The 17,867-nt window shown below is 34.4% G+C and overlaps 1 protein-coding gene across 2 annotated transcripts in view; it reads left to right on the forward strand.

The window, feature by feature from the left end:
- LOC145306670 (serine/threonine-protein kinase pim-1-like) overlaps positions 1–17,867 on the forward strand; it is an 85,134-nt gene that overhangs the window by 58,561 nt on the left and 8,706 nt on the right. For both annotated transcript variants that reach the window (XM_080148972.1, XM_080148971.1), the window contains exons 8-11: positions 1,125–1,262; positions 16,913–16,981; positions 17,222–17,304; positions 17,617–17,690. In XM_080148972.1, the coding sequence (XP_080005098.1) occupies positions 1,125–1,262; positions 16,913–16,981; positions 17,222–17,304; positions 17,617–17,690 (364 nt within the window). The remainder of the gene's footprint in view (positions 1–1,124; positions 1,263–16,912; positions 16,982–17,221; positions 17,305–17,616; positions 17,691–17,867) is intronic.

Here is a 17,867-nt window from a genome sequence, read left to right on the forward strand (position 1 = left end):
TTACATTTTAGGCCGGGGGTGAGATGTTTAATTACTTGAAAAATGCAATTTTATGTGCAATGTACACTTAACTCCCCCACCCCTCCCTCTCATTTTTTTGCACCAAGGTGCCAAATTTTAAATCTTTATCTCTCACAATATATATAAAGCCATTAATCAGAATGTATTTGTGAGTGTGTGTGTGTTTGTTTGTTAGTTGAGTGTATGTGTGGGTCCAATATGTGCATTTCAATTAAATGACATATTGGTGCCAAATTTAAATAATTACTTTTTAATCTGATAAATAGTATGTATGATTTTTTCATGTCATGCTTTTGTTCCTGGGCTTTTTAGAAGCGAAGCTACTCAATAATAAATTTGTTTCTGTCCGTCTTCCAGTCAGTAATTCCACAACGCTATTGGGGAAATGTGATATTAGATGCTATTCATGATAGACGTCAGGTTTTCGCTAGACCAATGAGCATCCAGTATTTTATTTATCTTGCCCGTCGGCTTGTCAGTAAAAAATAGAAATGTTAAAAATATTAAAATATGTGAGAAAGGTTTCGTGATTTTTTCTCTCGAATTAATTTTGGCTTCGCTACTGATGGATGTTGTTCTCCTTGATTCAACAATTAACTTGTTAAATGATTAATGAAAAGCTACGCTGATACATATAATTTGAAAATTGCAATAATTTGCACTAAAACAATAAAGCCTAATTTTCAATTTTCAGAACATATGGAAATTTTTTTATTATCATTGAAAATTATTATCATTCCATACATTATTAAATTGGTGCAGGTATTCTACAAATTGTTCTTTGTGACAGTCTGACCGTCAAGCATACAGTCTTTAGTTCAAGCAATTAAGCAGTGTCTTTAATACAGTTTCAAGTTTGGCTTCGAAATTAATTGGAACAGTTTTCAGCCATAGTGAAAATCATGTACAGTATCGTATTACAGTAAATTTTTCACAAACATTAAAATAAAAATCATAGAATTAAAACCAATTTTGTTAATCTGGGCCTTCGGGTCTGACTAAACTAATTTTGACCTTATGATTTTTCATTTTAATATCCGCGAAAAGCTGTCTATAATACGATGCGATAAATAACTATTAGAATCTAATCGTATTTTTTTTAGGTTGATGGCCTTCGAGTTCCCATGGAGGTGTATGTGCTGCTCCGCTTGAGAGAGGTGGAGGGTGTGGTGGACATCATTGAATACTTCACCAGGGAGAAGTTCTTCATCATTGTGATGGAGAGACCCACACCTTGCAAGGTTGGTACCCAGTTACTCCTTCTCTGGAATAAAATTAGTGGTTGAAACGTTTGGACACTTAACTTAATAAACCAACCAATAAAATTTATTTAAAGTTTCCAAAGTTTTTTTTATTATCAAACTTTGGGGACTTATGTAATAAACAGTCAAATGTCCTTGGGTTGGTGCCCAGTTAAATAGATAAATGGACATATTATCACAAGGATTTTGCAACAGATTTTCATCTACTCTAATAATGTGATACTCACAGCTGGATAAAAAAACGATATACCCTATCCACCCCCTTTACCTTTTCGTTAGCTTAACAACGTTGGGGACTTTATTAGATTTCGATTAGTTGGTTCATTAATTGTAATCTACAGAAGCGGTAATTTTGTATATCATCATTTGGGATTTACATTAATTTATCGGCCATTGTCTTATCCCCTAAGATCCCTGCAAATAATAAATCATTTCTAATGCTGCATGTATTATGTCTAATTAACCTAAATAAAATAATTAAGTGCTGTTCTAATTTTTATATTCAGTTTGGGATGAATAATAGTTATTTCAGTATGGCTTCGAAACCGATTAATATCCGGTAGTTTAGAACCGGTTTTCATCTGTACTGAAAAATCATGTATAGCATCATAGTACAAAAATTTTCCATGAATATTAAAATAAAGATCATAAAATTAATACTAGTTTTGTTAGCCCAATCCTTGGGTCCTTCGGGAAAAAAAACTGGTTTCCATCGTTTAATATCTGGTAGTAATCCAATATTAATATCCGCTGGATTAGAAAAATCATGTATAGCATCGTAGTATACACAAAGAATAGAAAAATAAAGTCATAAAATTGATATCAGTTTTGTTAGCCCTTATAATAGGTCCCTAGATATTGATTTTATAGTTTTTATTTTAATATCTGCGGAAAGCTGTCTATAATACAATGCTATAGATAACTAGTACACGTTTGTTAAATGATTTAAAGGAATAAGACAATGGACAATCGATACATTGATATGCATCTCCTGCTATGACAAAAAACCTACTAAAATTAACAGAATGTTTGTTTGTTTGTGTGCCTGTATGAGGATGTCGTTAATCGCTGAACCGCAGTGGTTCGCTTTACAGTGGAGCTTTTAGATCCACTGAAGGTTTCTAACTGTTTTAGGGGAGAACTTTAACCTTAAAATTAGTCTTCAGAATTTTTCCTATTTCTTTTTTAAAAAAAGAATTGAGAGTGAAGGGTTGACTTACCCCCCCCCCCCCTCACTTCCCCATCCATTTGGTGTCCCTAGAGGCCTTAAGAGTAATCGCTATCCTATAACAAAAAGCAGTAAGCTTTTTTGTGTGAAGCTAAATATCACAGAAAATACTGGTCACCAATGGTTGTACTTTTCTGGAAATCTTAATAATTGTCCAGGGTTGGTTTTAAGCTATTTTCCTAATTTTCACAGCCCTCGCCTAGAGGTGAGGGGCGCACCCGCTAGTTTTGTAATAAAGGAACATCTTAGATTCCTTGTTTCTGAATTAAAATGTCAGGGCCAACAAAATTGCATTCTAATGTGCTTCATTCATTCTAATGGATATATTATTACATGGATCTTGTACCATATTTTCATGTACTCTAATAAAGTTAAACTTAAAGCGTGATTAAATAAAGATCCTCATTCCATATCTTTTAACCAATCACACTTACCCCCCCCCCCCTCTACTGGATGAGCGAACTGGCCAATAAACGAGTTCCATGTTAGCAAGCTAAATTAACCCTGTCATAATATCCACAACATTCTACATCCATTATCATTCTATTCTTTATCTCAATCAAACATAGAGATTTAAATTCTTTAAAATCATCTTGCTTTCAATTTTTCTTGAAATGGAAAAGCTCAAATAAATATGTAAAATTCATATTTTGTTAGTGAGTTAACCACTATTATGTAAAAATAAAAACTGTAGAATACAAGAATAAAAAAAATTTCATGAATATATATTTTTCGCATATTGGCTATTTTGTCTTTTATATTAGGTATTTAATTTTTTAAAAATTTTCCCTGTTTCTTTATTTGATCTAAATGTTTCGGTCTTTGTTTCTAAATGTAAATATTCTTAGTATAAATTTAGAACAAGGTGACTATAAAGGTCAGTTTGACAGGGAGGGGGCAATGGGCTGTTTATTACACTAGTCCCCAAAGTTTTATGATAACGTTTTCTTATAGATTGGCTCAACAACTTTAGGGACTTTTATAAAATTTAGATATGTTTGTTTGTTCAGTTGAGTGTCCAAACGTTTCAACCACTTAATGTAATCTACAGAACGCCGGTAATTTTGTGTATCATCATTGCAGATGTAATTGTACATCAATTAATCGGCCATTGTCTTATCCCTTTAGATCCCTGTCAGTTTGGCAACCTTCCCACACATATATGTAGTATTTTTGTAGATTAAAATTAATGGTTGAAAAGTTTGGACAATACTAGGTAAGAACCAACCAACCAAAATTCAATAAAAATATCCCTAGCCAACGAATAATATAACATTTTAAAATAAATTTTGTAAAAAAGTCCAATTTACAGTCCAATGTCCCCTCCCTCTGCAACAATTCTGAATCCTCCATTATCTAGGCTAGTAGTAACCTTTTTTTTTTTTGGGGGGGGGGGAGGAAAGTGATAATCAACTTTTCGCAAAAAAATTAAATGAGGATATATTCTTTAATTAGAAAAGTATAGTTATCCATTAAACAAGGACAATAGGAGTCATAAGCAGCGATGAAATTTGATTCATAGCATAGCTTTGAAACTGATTAATATTCGCTGGATTAGAACCGTAGGGGCTTACAAAACTGCAATCTATAATACAAAGTAGAACGATGTCTGTCTGTGTGTTTGTGTGTTTGTTTGTAGCGAAGGATCTCGCTAACCGCTGAACCGATCGGGTTCTCCTTTACAGGGTAGCTTCTCATAGTTCCCGGGAAGGTTTATAACTATTTTCTTGGGGAGTGGGACACCCCTAACCCCCCCAAAAATGAAAAATACCCCCCCCCCAAAAAAAAAAAAAAAATTTTCTTTTTAAAACTAAAATTAAAATATTGGGGTCGACTACCCCACCCCCCCCCCCCCCCCAAAAAAAAAATCCCCCTCCCCAATTTTTTTCTTTTTCTTTTTTATTTTAAATCTAAAATACGCAAAATTGGTTTGATCAAAGCCCCTAGAGGCTAGGGGCGAAGCCGCTAGTTTAACATATAGTATTTAATTTGCTATCTGTGGAAAGCTGTATTTAATATAATCCGATAAATAACTATTCACTACAGTGTGCATTTTTTCATTTTATTATAGTTTACTGTCCTTTTTCATCTAATATATTGTTGGGAGGTTATTGCTGCGCTACATATGAACCAAATTCCCATGAACGTACTTTACCATATGTCTTACAAAGTACTTTCATCATACAAAAAAGTGCTACAGAAATTGGGATAAAAAATCAAATATTTTTTTTTCATATAATTTTTTGGTGCATAAATCGACTTGAACTGCTGCAATCTTTAACAAAAAAGATATTAAAATAAGATTTTTTCTTGCAAAATCGTAGGCCTAAAGTTTTTTTCGGATGATATATCCCTTTCTGAAACCAAACCCTTTCTATGAAAGAATGTTAAAAATTTGATGCATTTTGAATATCTATCTATCTATTATCTATCCATCTGTGTGCATTGTTTAACAGGGATCTAAAGGGATAAGACAATTGATGATACACAAAATTACTTCTTTTGAAAATTACAATGAGTAGATGAAACGATTGGAAACTCAACTTAATGAACCAAACAACCCAAATTTAATAAAAGCCCCCAAAGTTTTTAAGCCAACGAATAAGTAAAAAACGTTATTATAAAACTTTGGGCACTTTTGTAATAAACACCTTAACGTCACCTCCCTCCCTCCCTGGCATTGTATAATAACGCGCTCTCTCTGGCGCGCATAGATGCTTGAATATGCATGCGCTGCGCGTGTCATTCCAATGCGCATTTGTACAAGAAGCCAAGCTTTTCTACAGTTAGGGTATGTTTGCGTAGCTTATGGCTCTCATTTTAAATTTTAATAGCTGTAGCATCGTTTTATAGACATGTTCTGCAGATATTAAATAAATAACTATATTATTAAAACCAGTTTCCTTAGCCCCTTAACTTTGTTTAAATCATAATATTTACTACACCGCGCCGTTTTACGTTAATTCTACATAGTTTCGCTTTTTAATCTTTTATGTGCTTGTTTTTTTTTGCATTTCCTTTAACCTCCTTACCCCTTTTAATTCCCCTTTATATTGAATGGTTTGCAAGGCATTAATGTAAATAAGGTTGAAAAAAGGCTAATTTTAGGTGTTAGGTTATTTTTTGTGTAAGGTGGGTAAAAATAGAAAGGAATTTAAATATTCTTTTGTAGGCTAAGATTTTGCGCGAGGCGCGCCGAACTATTTTTTTATCGAGTAAAATTTTACATGTTTTAGGTAATTACCTCCTTTACCCTTAAACTTTTCAAATTACATTATTACTGTAATTCTTCATAACGACAAAAAAAACTTTAAGCAACTATTCCTTAAATATTGGAAGCTAAAAGCTTTTTTAAGAACTCGAAAACATTTTAAAATATAGATAGATAAATTCAAGGAATTTGTTTGAAAACTGTTTACATTCCATGCTAATCAAACACAGCAAAAATACATCAACATTTTTTTTTTAATTTTAAATTTTATTTTATAGGGATGGTTTTGGGCTGTTTAAGTTTTAGATTTAAGTCTTGGGAAAATTTTTAGGCTATTTTTATGCTTTCGTAACCCTTCGAATACTTAGATCCTAGATAATATGGGCGCAGCCGCTAGTTTTTTAAAAAGTAACCCATTGCAATAAATATTCACTTACTTAAGATTGGTAGTTTTATAGAGCTAAAATTCATTATTTTCAGAGGCCTATCTTAAGTTTGTGGTGATTTTTTTATGTTTCTTAATAAGGCACAGATTACCAGGGCTCTAAAGGGATAAGCCAACGGTCAATAAATAAATATACATTCCTAATGATTATACACCCTTCTGTGTATTACAATTAAATTTATAAGGCATCTAATAAGAAAATGTTATTAAAAAACTTTGGGGGCCAGTGTAATAAACAGCCCAATGTCCCCTCCTTCCCTGACAGATTACACTTTTTATAGATAAGAGATAACAATATTTAGAGATTGCATTTAGATTTACAACCTAAGATTTTATGATATTTTGGCTGTGCTCATTGCCTCTAGAGTTCTCCACCCCTCCACTCTCAGGAGGGAGGGAGGGGACATTGGACTGTTTATTACACTCTTTAAGATGCCTCTAGAGGCTAGGGGCGTTGCTTTCAGTTTGAAAAATTATAGTTTATTTGCTTGATAAAAAATTGTTGATTGAAATACTTGTTTACCAAATTCCTTTGTTGAAGAAGTTAAGCTACGCTTAATTATATAATTGATCTTTACCAAATCCAAATATCAGGGCTCGGCAGCCGCACATTCAGTAATTTGTTGATACCCCTTAAATAAAATTTAAAATAAAATAAAATAATAGGGGTTGGGGCTGGTTTTTTGATTGTAACTTTTAGGTCAGGTTTGTTTAGGTTATATTGGACACTGGGTAGCCCCACAAGGATTAGGCATAGCGAAAATGACATGTCACAATGTTAGGAACAGATTTAGACATCCAGCCAAAGTTTTAATTCATACTATTTAGCGATTTTTCTAAGGCTTAAAATCGGCTGACGCGCAGCTGCCGAGCTCTGCAAATATTTAGTGAATTTTCAGACATGATACAATTTCAATTATTTATTCGCGTAACTCTTTTTTGCAAGTACTTCCTTAATTAAAAATTATTTAGTAATACATTGTGTCTCAATAATGATCTTCCCCTCGAACCTATTAAATTTGTTCGAATCTAAGGTTTAATCTGATAGCTGGTGATAAGCAATTCATTTGCTTCAGAAATATTTCAATTTGTTTTTTGAAGGACTCAAAGGACTAGCCAATAATTTCTTATTACGTGAATGTTAGAATTTTTTATCTAAAAAAATATGCTTTAAATTGTTTTCATTAAAAGATTAAAACTCAGTTTATTAAAAATATAAATATAGCTATTTACAATTTCATGACTCTAAAATCAAACCTTTGCACTAAGAAATTTAAACACTGCAGCTAAAATTAATAAAATAAAAAAAAATTGAGACACCTAGCGGGATATATTTACACTATGCTTAATACAAACAATAGTAAAGTTTCTAACCACATCCCTAAATAAAAATTATTGTCATTACATAATAGAAAGTTTGAGTCCTGAAAAGGCTAGACACCGTTCTAACAATGATCATAGGGGATAAGACAATCTATAATAGAAAGTAGAACGATGTCTGTCCGTCTGTCTGTCTGTCCGTCCGTCCCTCCCTTAAGATCTCGGTAACCACTGAACCGATCGGATTCTACTCTTCAGGGAATATACCTACTGGTCCTGTGGTGGTTTTAGGCTATTTTCTTGGGGGTTGGGACACCCCCAACCCCCCCCCCCCCAAAAAAAAAATCCCCCCCATTTTTTTTTTTGTAGAAGATTTCCTTGGTCCTTTTACGTATTTCGCCAAAAAATAATTTTTATCACCTCTTGGGGCAAAGCCCCTAGAGGCTAGGGGCGAAGCCGCTAGTAGATGATAAATTGGTATAAATTTCCAATGATGATAAACAACCTTAACCATTCTATCAAAATGTGTATCAAAATTATTGGTTGAAACGTTTGAACTAACAAATCAAAATTCAGTAAAAGTACCTAATGTTTTTGACTTAATAAATAAGATATCGTGGTTATAAAACTTTGGGTACCAATCTAATTTACAGTCCATTAACCCTTCCCACCCTGAGTTCTAAAGAAGGGGAGGGGGGGATGTTGTCATCAACTCGCTGCGCAATAAGGGATTCTACCTATTTATTTATGACTAACTTTAAAACAACTTTTTGTGATAGTTGAAAATAGGAAAATAAGACGAAAAATATTTGTCAACCTTGGAAAAACACCTTTGTTTTTAATTATTTTATAACATCTTCAATATAAAAGATTTATTCAAGGCTGTATTGATAAAACAAGAATAAAAATGTCTCAAACATTGGGCTGTTTATTACACTAGTCCCCAAAGTCTTTTAATTCGTTTGCTCAACAACTTTGGTAACTTTTATTAAATTTTGATTGGTTGGTTCATTTAGTGTCCACAGGTTTCAACCACTAATTGAAATATACAGAAGGGGTAATTTAGTGTAGAAAACAACGAAAGATGTTGAATTATTTTATTGAGAGACAGACAGACATCCTGTTACTTTCTTATAAGGATTAACTGTAATATTTGATTGGACGGAAACAATTAATTATAGGAAGGCTTTGGGTTAATTAACCTCGCAGTGTAACTTACTCATTACAAATGTATACATTTGCCTTACTGTAAATTTGCAGGGATCTAAAGGGATAAGATAATGGCCGATGTACATCCCCAAAGATGATACACAAAATTACCCCTTCTGTAGTTACAATAAGCGGTTGAAACGTTTGGACACTCAAATAAATTAACAACCAATCAAAATTCAACAAAAGTCCTCAAAGTTATAAGAAAACGTTACAATAAAACTTTGGGGACTTGTGTAAAAAACTGCCCAATGTCCCCTCCCTCCCTGGTAAATATGTCTATACATACTCACACATACACACATTCACACACACACACACATACACACACAGACTAATATTGGAAGTATTTTGTTAACATATTATCGACATGCTGTTTAGTATGTCAGAAATTTATTTCTACATTACGGTTCCTAAGCTTTACTTTTGATAAACAAACCCAAGTATTAATTCTAAAAATAAAATAGGCTGAAACCATTTTGAGCCCTATTTTAAAGCTTCTCAACAAGGAAAACTTTATCAGTTCAGTAGTTATCTATAAGAAAATCCCGTATACTTGTGTATAATGTAAATCATTATTGGGTACCCAACGTTTAAAAATGCCCAAAACTTCGGGTACTATTATCAAAGCTTAATTGGTTTAGTATAAACTATCAGTGTGAAATTTTTTTTGACCAATAATTATAATCTACCAAATTATTAATTTTGTGCTTCAATATCGGGGATGTACATCAAATTATCGTCCGTAGTCTTATCCCTTAAGATCCCATAAATAATATTATGATTTTTTTATTGATATAATATCAGCATGAAAGTTTAACAAGGAACATATGTAAAATGTGGGTTAATTCTCCACATGATAGAGTAATTATGTCACAATCTATAAATACATTCAGACACTGGCTTACACTGTTTTTTTACCAGGGTGGGGGGGGGGGGGGGTTGCGCAGTGCAACTAAATTAATGACACACCCAAGGAATATAGGTAAAGAGTTGCTAAGCTTTCTAAATTGTACCTAACAGTTACATGAATCATCATGTTATGTTTGAAATTGAAAGGATAAATCTAACTCAAATGAGCAATTGAAGCTATCTGTTTCAGACGGACGGGTGTATGGACCCTATTTATAGAAAAGCTTCGCTTGGCAAATCAAAAGCCCTGTAATTGTATTTGTTTCTTTTCTCTGTTTTTTATTAGCAAAGTTCTTCTATAATTCACTTTTTCTGTCCGTTAGTCAGTCCGTAACGCTATTCGGAAAAAATGTTATTTTCTTGGTTGCTGTTGAAAATAGACAGCTGAAATATTTAGTGTATATGAGTATCTAATCTATACATTGTATTATCTGTATGTCGGTCTGTCCTCCAAAGGCATAATTTTAATAGGTTTCGTGATTTTCTTAGAATTTTTGTATAATCGCTCTCTTTTTTCTTTGCTCTATAACTTACTTTGTCCGTTCTGTACATTTCATGATAATTTTGAGCTACGCTACTTATGATTGTTGTCATCCTTGTTATTTAATTTAATTGTGAATCTGGTGCGAAATGATTGTTTTTATCAATTAACCTACTTTAGCTTTTATTTACACTTGCAATTAGAGCTCATACAAAACAGTTAACTTTTGTTTTAAATGTTAAAAGTTGTATTTTCATAAAAAAAACTTAGAACCTCAGTTTTCAATAGAAGGGAGGATAGGACGTTGGGCTGTTTATATTATACTAGTCACCAATGTTTTTTAATAACGATTTCTTATTTGTTAGAATAACAACTTTGGGGACTTTTGTTGAAGTTTGATTATTTGGTTCATTAAATTGAGTGTCTAAAGGTTTTAACCAATAATTGTAATCTACAGAAGGGGTAATTTCGGTATTATAATTGGGGACGTACATAAATTTATCGACAATTCTATTATCCCTTTAGATCCCTACTTCAATAGACACTTAAAATATTCAAATTGTTAATTTTGCTATTCTATAAAATTAGTTGTTATGTCAAAGAACTTTTGCAATAATGCACTATTTATGTACAATTATTGTGTGCACTAAAATCTACACTTTTTTCTAATCTGTACCAGGGATCTAAAGGGATTAGACAATGGCCGATAAATTGATGTACATCCCACATGATAATAAACAAAATTACACCCTCTGTAGTTTACAATTAGTGGTTGAAACATTTAAACACACAAAACCAACCAATCAAAATTAAATAAAAGTCCCAAAAGTTGTCAATCCAACAAATAAGAAAACTTTATTATAAAACTTTGAGGACTAGTGTAATAAACAGGCCAATGTTCACTCCCTCCCTAGATATGTACATAACTTTATGATGCTAAAAAGTTAAATTGATTTAGTACATATGGTGCACAATATTTAATGACCACTTTTTACATTTAAGGTCCAAACGTCCGTCTAAAACTTTGTACTTCATGTTATCATCCCCTCGACTTCAAACTTTGATGATCCCTGTGCCAATGACGTCAAATTTAGAAAGTATACAATAAAAAACAGAAAGTCAATGTTGAGTATGTTAATCATTTCAGCACCTTTTTAACTCTTATACAAATATCCTATTTACTTTAATTTAAGTAATATTGTGATAAATTAACATATTTTCCGCTAATTTTGTGTGCTTTTAACCAGGGTTCGGAAGCCGCGCTATCAGCCGCGCGGCTGCGGCTGCGGCTGCATCCTAATTTGCGGCTGTGGCTGCGGCTGCGGCTGCTGAAAGTTATGGAAGTGGCTGAGGCTGAGAGTGGCTGAGGCTTAGTGCGGCTGAGAGTGGCTGCGGCTGAATGCGGCTGAGGCTTAATAAGAATTGGGGTGGCTGAGGCTTACAGTGGCTGAATTGGAATTTTGTGGCTGAGGCTTCGAGCGGCTGAGGCTTACAGTGGCTGAGGGTGGCTGAGGCTTACAGTGGCTGAAGGATTTGTGGCTGAGGCTGCGGCTTACTGAAAGCCGCGCGGCTCATAGCGGCTGCGGCTTACAGTGGCTGATTGGAAAATTAAGCCGCGCGGCTGAGTGAGGCTGAGGCTAAGAGTGGCTGATAACATAATTAAGCCTCGCGGCTGATTCTGAGGCTGCGGCTTACTGAAAGCCGTGCGGCTGAGGCTGTGGCTGAATTAAATTCAGCCGCGCAGCTGAATGCGGCTGCGGCTGAATACAATATTAAGCCTTGCGGCTGATCTTATGGCTGATTATAAAATAAGCTTTGCAGCTGAGGCTTTGGCTAAATTGGATTTTTTAAATGCATTCTAGGACATTTTTTGGAGAGTTGAGGGTGGTTAGGGGTTGTGAGAATAAGAGTGGAGGGAAGAGGGGGGAGGACAGCAGGATTTTTTCAAATGTTTGATTCAGAATTGGTACCCAAATTTTATACTGGTACCCAAAGTTTTATACTGGTACCCAAAGTTTATTCTGGTACTCAAAGTTTTATTCTAGTACCCAAAGTTTTATTCTAGTACCCAAAGTTTTATACTGGTACTCAAAGTTTTATACTGGTACCCAAAGTTTTAGTCTGGTACCCAAAGTTTTATAATGGTACCCAAAGTTTTAGACTAGAACCCAAAGTTTTATACTGGTACCCAAATTTTACTGGTAACCAAAGTTTTATACTGGTACACAAAGTTTTATACTGGTACCCAAATTTTACTGGTACCCAAAATTTTATACTGGTACCCAAAGTTTTATTCTGGTACCCAAAGTTTTATTCTGGTACCCAAAGTTTTATACTGGTACCCAAAGTTTTATACTAGTACCCAAAATTATATACTAGTACTCAAATTTTATTCTGGTATCTAAAGTTTTATTCTAGTACCCAAAGTTTTATACTAGTACTCAAAGTTTTATACTGGTACCCAAAGTTTTTATACAGGTACCCAAAGTTTTAGACTAGTACTCAAATTTTATTCTGGTACCCAAAGTTTTATACTTGTACCAAAAGTTTTATACTAGAACCCAAAGTTTTATACTGGTACCCAAAGTTTTGTACTGGTACCCAAAGTTTTAAACTGGTACCCAAAGTTTTATACTGGTACTAAAAATGTATACTGGTACCCAAAGTTTTTTACTGGTACCCAAAGTTTTATACTAGAACCCAAAGTTTTATACTGGTACCCAAAGTTTTATACTGGTACCCAAAGTTTGAAACTGGTACCAAAAGTTTTATACTGGTACTAAAAATTTATACTGGTACCCAAAGTTTTTTACTGGTACCCAAAGTTTTATACAGGTACCCAAATTTTATACTGGTACCCAAAGTTTTATACTGGTACCCAAAGTTTTATACAGTTACCCAAATTTTATACTGGTACCCAAAGTTTTATACTGGTACCCAAAGTTTTATACTAGTACCCAAAGTTTTATACTGGTACCCAAAATTTTATACTAATACCTAAAATTTTGTTTTAATATTGGTACCCAAAGTTTTATACTGGTACCTTAAGTTTTATACGAGTACCCAAAGTTTTATACTGGTACCCAAATTTTATATTGGTACCCAAAGTTTTATACTGGTACCCAAAGTTTTATACTGGTACCCAAATTTTATACTAATAGCCAAAAATTTATTCTGGTACCCAAAGTTTTATACTGGTACCCAAAGTTTTATACTAATAGACAAAAATTTATTCTGATACCCAAAGTTTTATACTGGTACCCAAAGTTTTATACAAGTTTTTTAGCAGTAGAAATTTATTTCAACATCTTTAGTTATGATGCAGTACAAAGCCTATCAACTCCCAGACGACGAGCCGATGCGCTACATGTTGAGCCACGGTCGAGGGTTTCTATGACATTAACTCAAGGTCCAACAACCCTGGATAACTAAGGGGAATTATATCTTTCCTTTGCGCCTGTCATGTTGCACACCAAGCACCTAGGAACCATTTAATGTCTTCAGTTATAACGCAGTGTCTGCGCGAGATTCGAACCTATTACATCCGTGATGACAAGCAGATGCGCTACTTGTTGAACCTTGGGGAACCAATTCTTTCCTTTTCTGTATTAGTTTAAGTGACATCTATCCAGCAACCAACTTTTTTTTATTGAACTACCTGCCTGAAAGTTTTATGGTAATGAGTTACGCCTGTTTATGAGCCAAGGAAATCCTCCTACTCCAACTTTACATGTTGCACACCTGCCATAGCAGCAGGAACCATTTAATGTCTTCAGTTATAACGCAGTGTCTGGCCGAGATTCGAACCTATTACCTCCCTGATGACAAGCAGATGTGCTTCTTGTTGAACCTTGGATAATTAAGGGGAACCAATTCTTTCCAATTTAAGTGACATCTATCCAGCAATCAACTACCTGCCAGAAAGTCCTATGGTAATGAGTTATGCCTGTTTACGAGCCAAGGAAATCCTCATACTCTAACTTTACATGTTGCATACCTGGCATAGCTGCATTAGGAACCATTTAACGTCTTCAGTTTTCACGCAGTGTCTGGCCAAGATTCGAACCTATTACCTCCATGATGACAAGCAGATGCGCTACATGTTGAGCCATGGTACGCAGGTTAAATTTGTCTTAAAAATAATCGTCTTTAAAATGCTTATCATATGTACACTTGCAATAAATGTATTTGTCATAAAAACTTACCTCTTATGAAAAATGTTATTTTTACAAAAGTGCTTTTTATTACAATTATTCATGGGTATAATTTTTATGACTAACTTTTTATGTCACATAATCTTAATGACAATGTAATTATGAAGTTATTACAAAAAATACTAAACAATAGGTACTGGAAAAAGAAGAACTAAATTAAAATAATTTTTTTGGGGGTAGGGTGATTTTTATTGGGTTGGGAGGGCCAGGGCGAGTAAATCCCATTTTTAATTTTGGGGTGATGTTTAATTTTTTTTCTAAGGCAATTTTTTTCTGGTAGTGTGATGGTACCCTCCCCCAAAATAGTTGTAAACCTTCCCAGTACCTATAAGAAACTACCCTGAATAGGAGCACCATATCGGTTTAGTAGTTAGCGAGATCCTGTAGTACAAACATATACACAGACAAACAAACAGACATCATAATACTTAATGATCTAAAAATAAGACAAATTTTCATTTTGAAATATTGGAGCTCTGATAGCTTTTTGGTACAGTAACAGCTTTGAACCATCTATCATCCGGGTTCGAATCCCAGAAGAAAAAAAATTTAGGGGGATGAAGGGTGACTTTTATTATTTTTTTTATGGGAAAATAGGGTGGAGTTTGGTTGAGCACCCACCAGTTTTAATTTTAGTTTTTTAAGAAATTCAAAAACTTGGAAAAGGCAATTTAAAAAGTTTTCATTAGTTCAGTAGTTATCGAATTCTTAATCTACAGACAAAATAACTCTCCATACAAATCTTTTTTTTGCATAACTTTTTCAGTGTCTCTCATCAACCACAAAGTATTAAATACATTTAAAATTGAAGAAATATCTAAGTAGGAGAAGCTTAATTATATATAACAAGTATTGCGTACCTAAACGGAAAAATAATAGAGAAGCTACTATATAACTTGAGTATCACAAAAATTGATTGCCCCCTGAGAGGTTTGAACTCACGGTCCCTAGTTTAAAAGACGAGTGCTCTACCATTGAGCTAAATAGGCCACTTGTACAAGAAAAAAAATTTAAGATAATACAAATTCATAGTGAATATTAAGTAAATTCTGAAAAATTTGTATCTTTTAAAAACAATAAAATTAGGCAAACGTCAGTAGGGCAGTTATCCTATAAATAGTATTCAATAATATTCATAAGTATCAACGTTCAAAAACGTATTGCTCCTGGTGAAATTCGAACTTATAACCCCGGCATAACAGTGTAGAAGAACCGTGCGCTAACTGATTGCGCCACTGAAGCTCTTACGTTACAGGTTCAAACTTTTTGTAGTTGTTCGAGATGGTAGTTTCTATGTTGTAATTTTAAAAAAAACTTAAGATAAAATTTTTATAAAAGAATATAAAAAAATTTAAAAGTATAACATTTAAAAAAATTATTTTTGGGCGATGGAAATGTCTGACCCCCACCCCAAAATTAGCTCAAAACCATCCAATGTCAATATATATATAACTAGCGGATACGCCCCTAGAGGCCTCTAGGGGGCACTTGAGGAAGAGAGAGAGTCAAATTTAATAACCCAATTTCTTATTTTAAATTTTTAAAGAAAAGTAAACAAAAAAATTTTTTTTGGGGGGGGGAATTTTTTTTTTTTTAGGGAAGGGGGTCTCCCCCCTCATTTTTAATTTTAGTTTAAAAAATTTAAAAAAAATTTTCTTTATTTGAGGGGGGGGGGGTGGATTTTTAATTTTTTTGGGGGGTTGGAGGTGTCCCACCCCCAAAAAAATAGTTATAAACCTTCCCAGGACCTATGAGAAGCTACCCTGTTAAGGAGAACCCGATCGGTTCAGCGGTTAGAGAGATCCTTCAGTACAGACACACAGATACACAGACACATAGACATCCTGTTACTTTAGTAAAAGGATTCCTGAGAAGGACAACATTGTCAGTTCAGTGGTTGCTGAGATCTTAAGCTTCAGACAGACAAAATTAAATGAAAATTAAGCCCCGCGGCTGAATTGACGGCTGAGGCTTGTACTAATTTAGCACCTGCGGCTGCGGCTGGGGCTTACAATATCTCAGCCGCGCGGCTGTGTCAAAGCTGCGGCTGAATTTAAAAAATTAAGCTGCGGCTGAGGCTGCGGCTTACAAATATCAAGCCGCGCGGCTGCGGCTGCGGCATAATCATAACTTTGCAGCTGCGGCTGAGGCTTTCTTGAAGCCGCGCGGCTGAGTGCGGCTGCGGCTTCAAATTATTAACAGCCGCGCGGCTGAGTGTGGCTGAGGCTTCCCCAACTATAAGCCGCGCGGCTGATTGCGGCTGAGGCTTAGAGGGGCGTTGACTGAATGAGGCTTAGTGCGGCTGAGGCTTAATGTGGCTGAATTGGAGTTTTGTGGCTGAGGCTTACAGTGGCTGAGGCTTACAGTGGCTGAATGCGGCTGAGGCTTACAGTGGCTTATGTTTTCTTTAAGCCGCGCGGCTGCGACTAAGGCTGAGGCTTATTGGGTGGCTGAGGAAGCCGCGCGGCTGATTTTGAGGCTTCTCGTAAGCCGCGCGGCTGATGGTGGCTGAGGCTGCGGCTGCGGCTTCCGAACCCTGCTTTTAACGATTTTGTCATCCTTGTTAAATAATGTTTTAAAACATTTTGACAATTCGTATTTTTGTTCAGGATTTGTTTGATTTTATCACAGAGAAGCGTATTTTGGAGGAACAGCTTGCCAGAAACTTTTTTAGACAGGTAAATAATCATTGGAGTAAATTTCTTAGGTTAGCCTAGACGTTAGGGTTTACTAACTCTTACATGCATAAAGATCATAGGGATAACCCTTGATACTACGTAATCCATCAAAATATTTTTAATAGCTTTTTCATTTAAATTTGCATCAGAAATAAATCTATTTTCAAAGATTTTTATTTTTGTAAACTATAAAAAAAACTTCAATAGCGCAACAACTCAATAATAAGCTTTTTATTTTAGGTTGTGGAGACAATATTGGCTTGCAAGAGAGAAGGAATCCTTCACAGAGATATCAAGGATGAAAATATTCTTGTAGATTTAAGGTAATTTTATATTAAAGGAAAGAAGGGTGTGATGGCGAGTCATCCCTTTACATAAAATTTAATTTTTAATTTAAACTAGAATTTTTTGATATGGTATTTTTCTATGGACGATTTCTTTACCCAAGACACTTAAAAATCTTAGATGAACCTTCTCCCCCCTTCCCCACTCTCTGCATATATATGTATAAAGATTCCTTTATAACCCCAAAAAAAGATTTGTAATCTCGTTTTGGTGATCTTTTGCTTCAGACAAAAATCCCTGTTGCTTCAAATTGAATGATTGTTGATTTGTTTTGAAAACTTTTATTTTAGAACCCTGAAATTGAAGTTGATTGATTTTGGTTCCTCTACCCTGTACCAAACTGAACCTTACACGGATTTTGATGGTAAGTTGACATTCCTCCAATAAGGATGTTAAGCTTTTTTTTAAAAGAGGGGGGGGGGGAGCGTAATAAAAGTTATTTACTCATCTCGCCATGGACTTTCTTTCTTTCCCCTAAATAAGTTTTAAACACAAATTTTGTTCCTCTATAAAGGTTAGGTTAAACAAGGATGACAACATC

Source organism: Acartia tonsa, chromosome 14, assembly GCF_053477335.1.
Source record: "Acartia tonsa isolate MP-2025a chromosome 14, ASM5347733v1, whole genome shotgun sequence".
NCBI lineage: Eukaryota > Metazoa > Arthropoda > Copepoda > Calanoida > Acartiidae > Acartia > Acartia tonsa.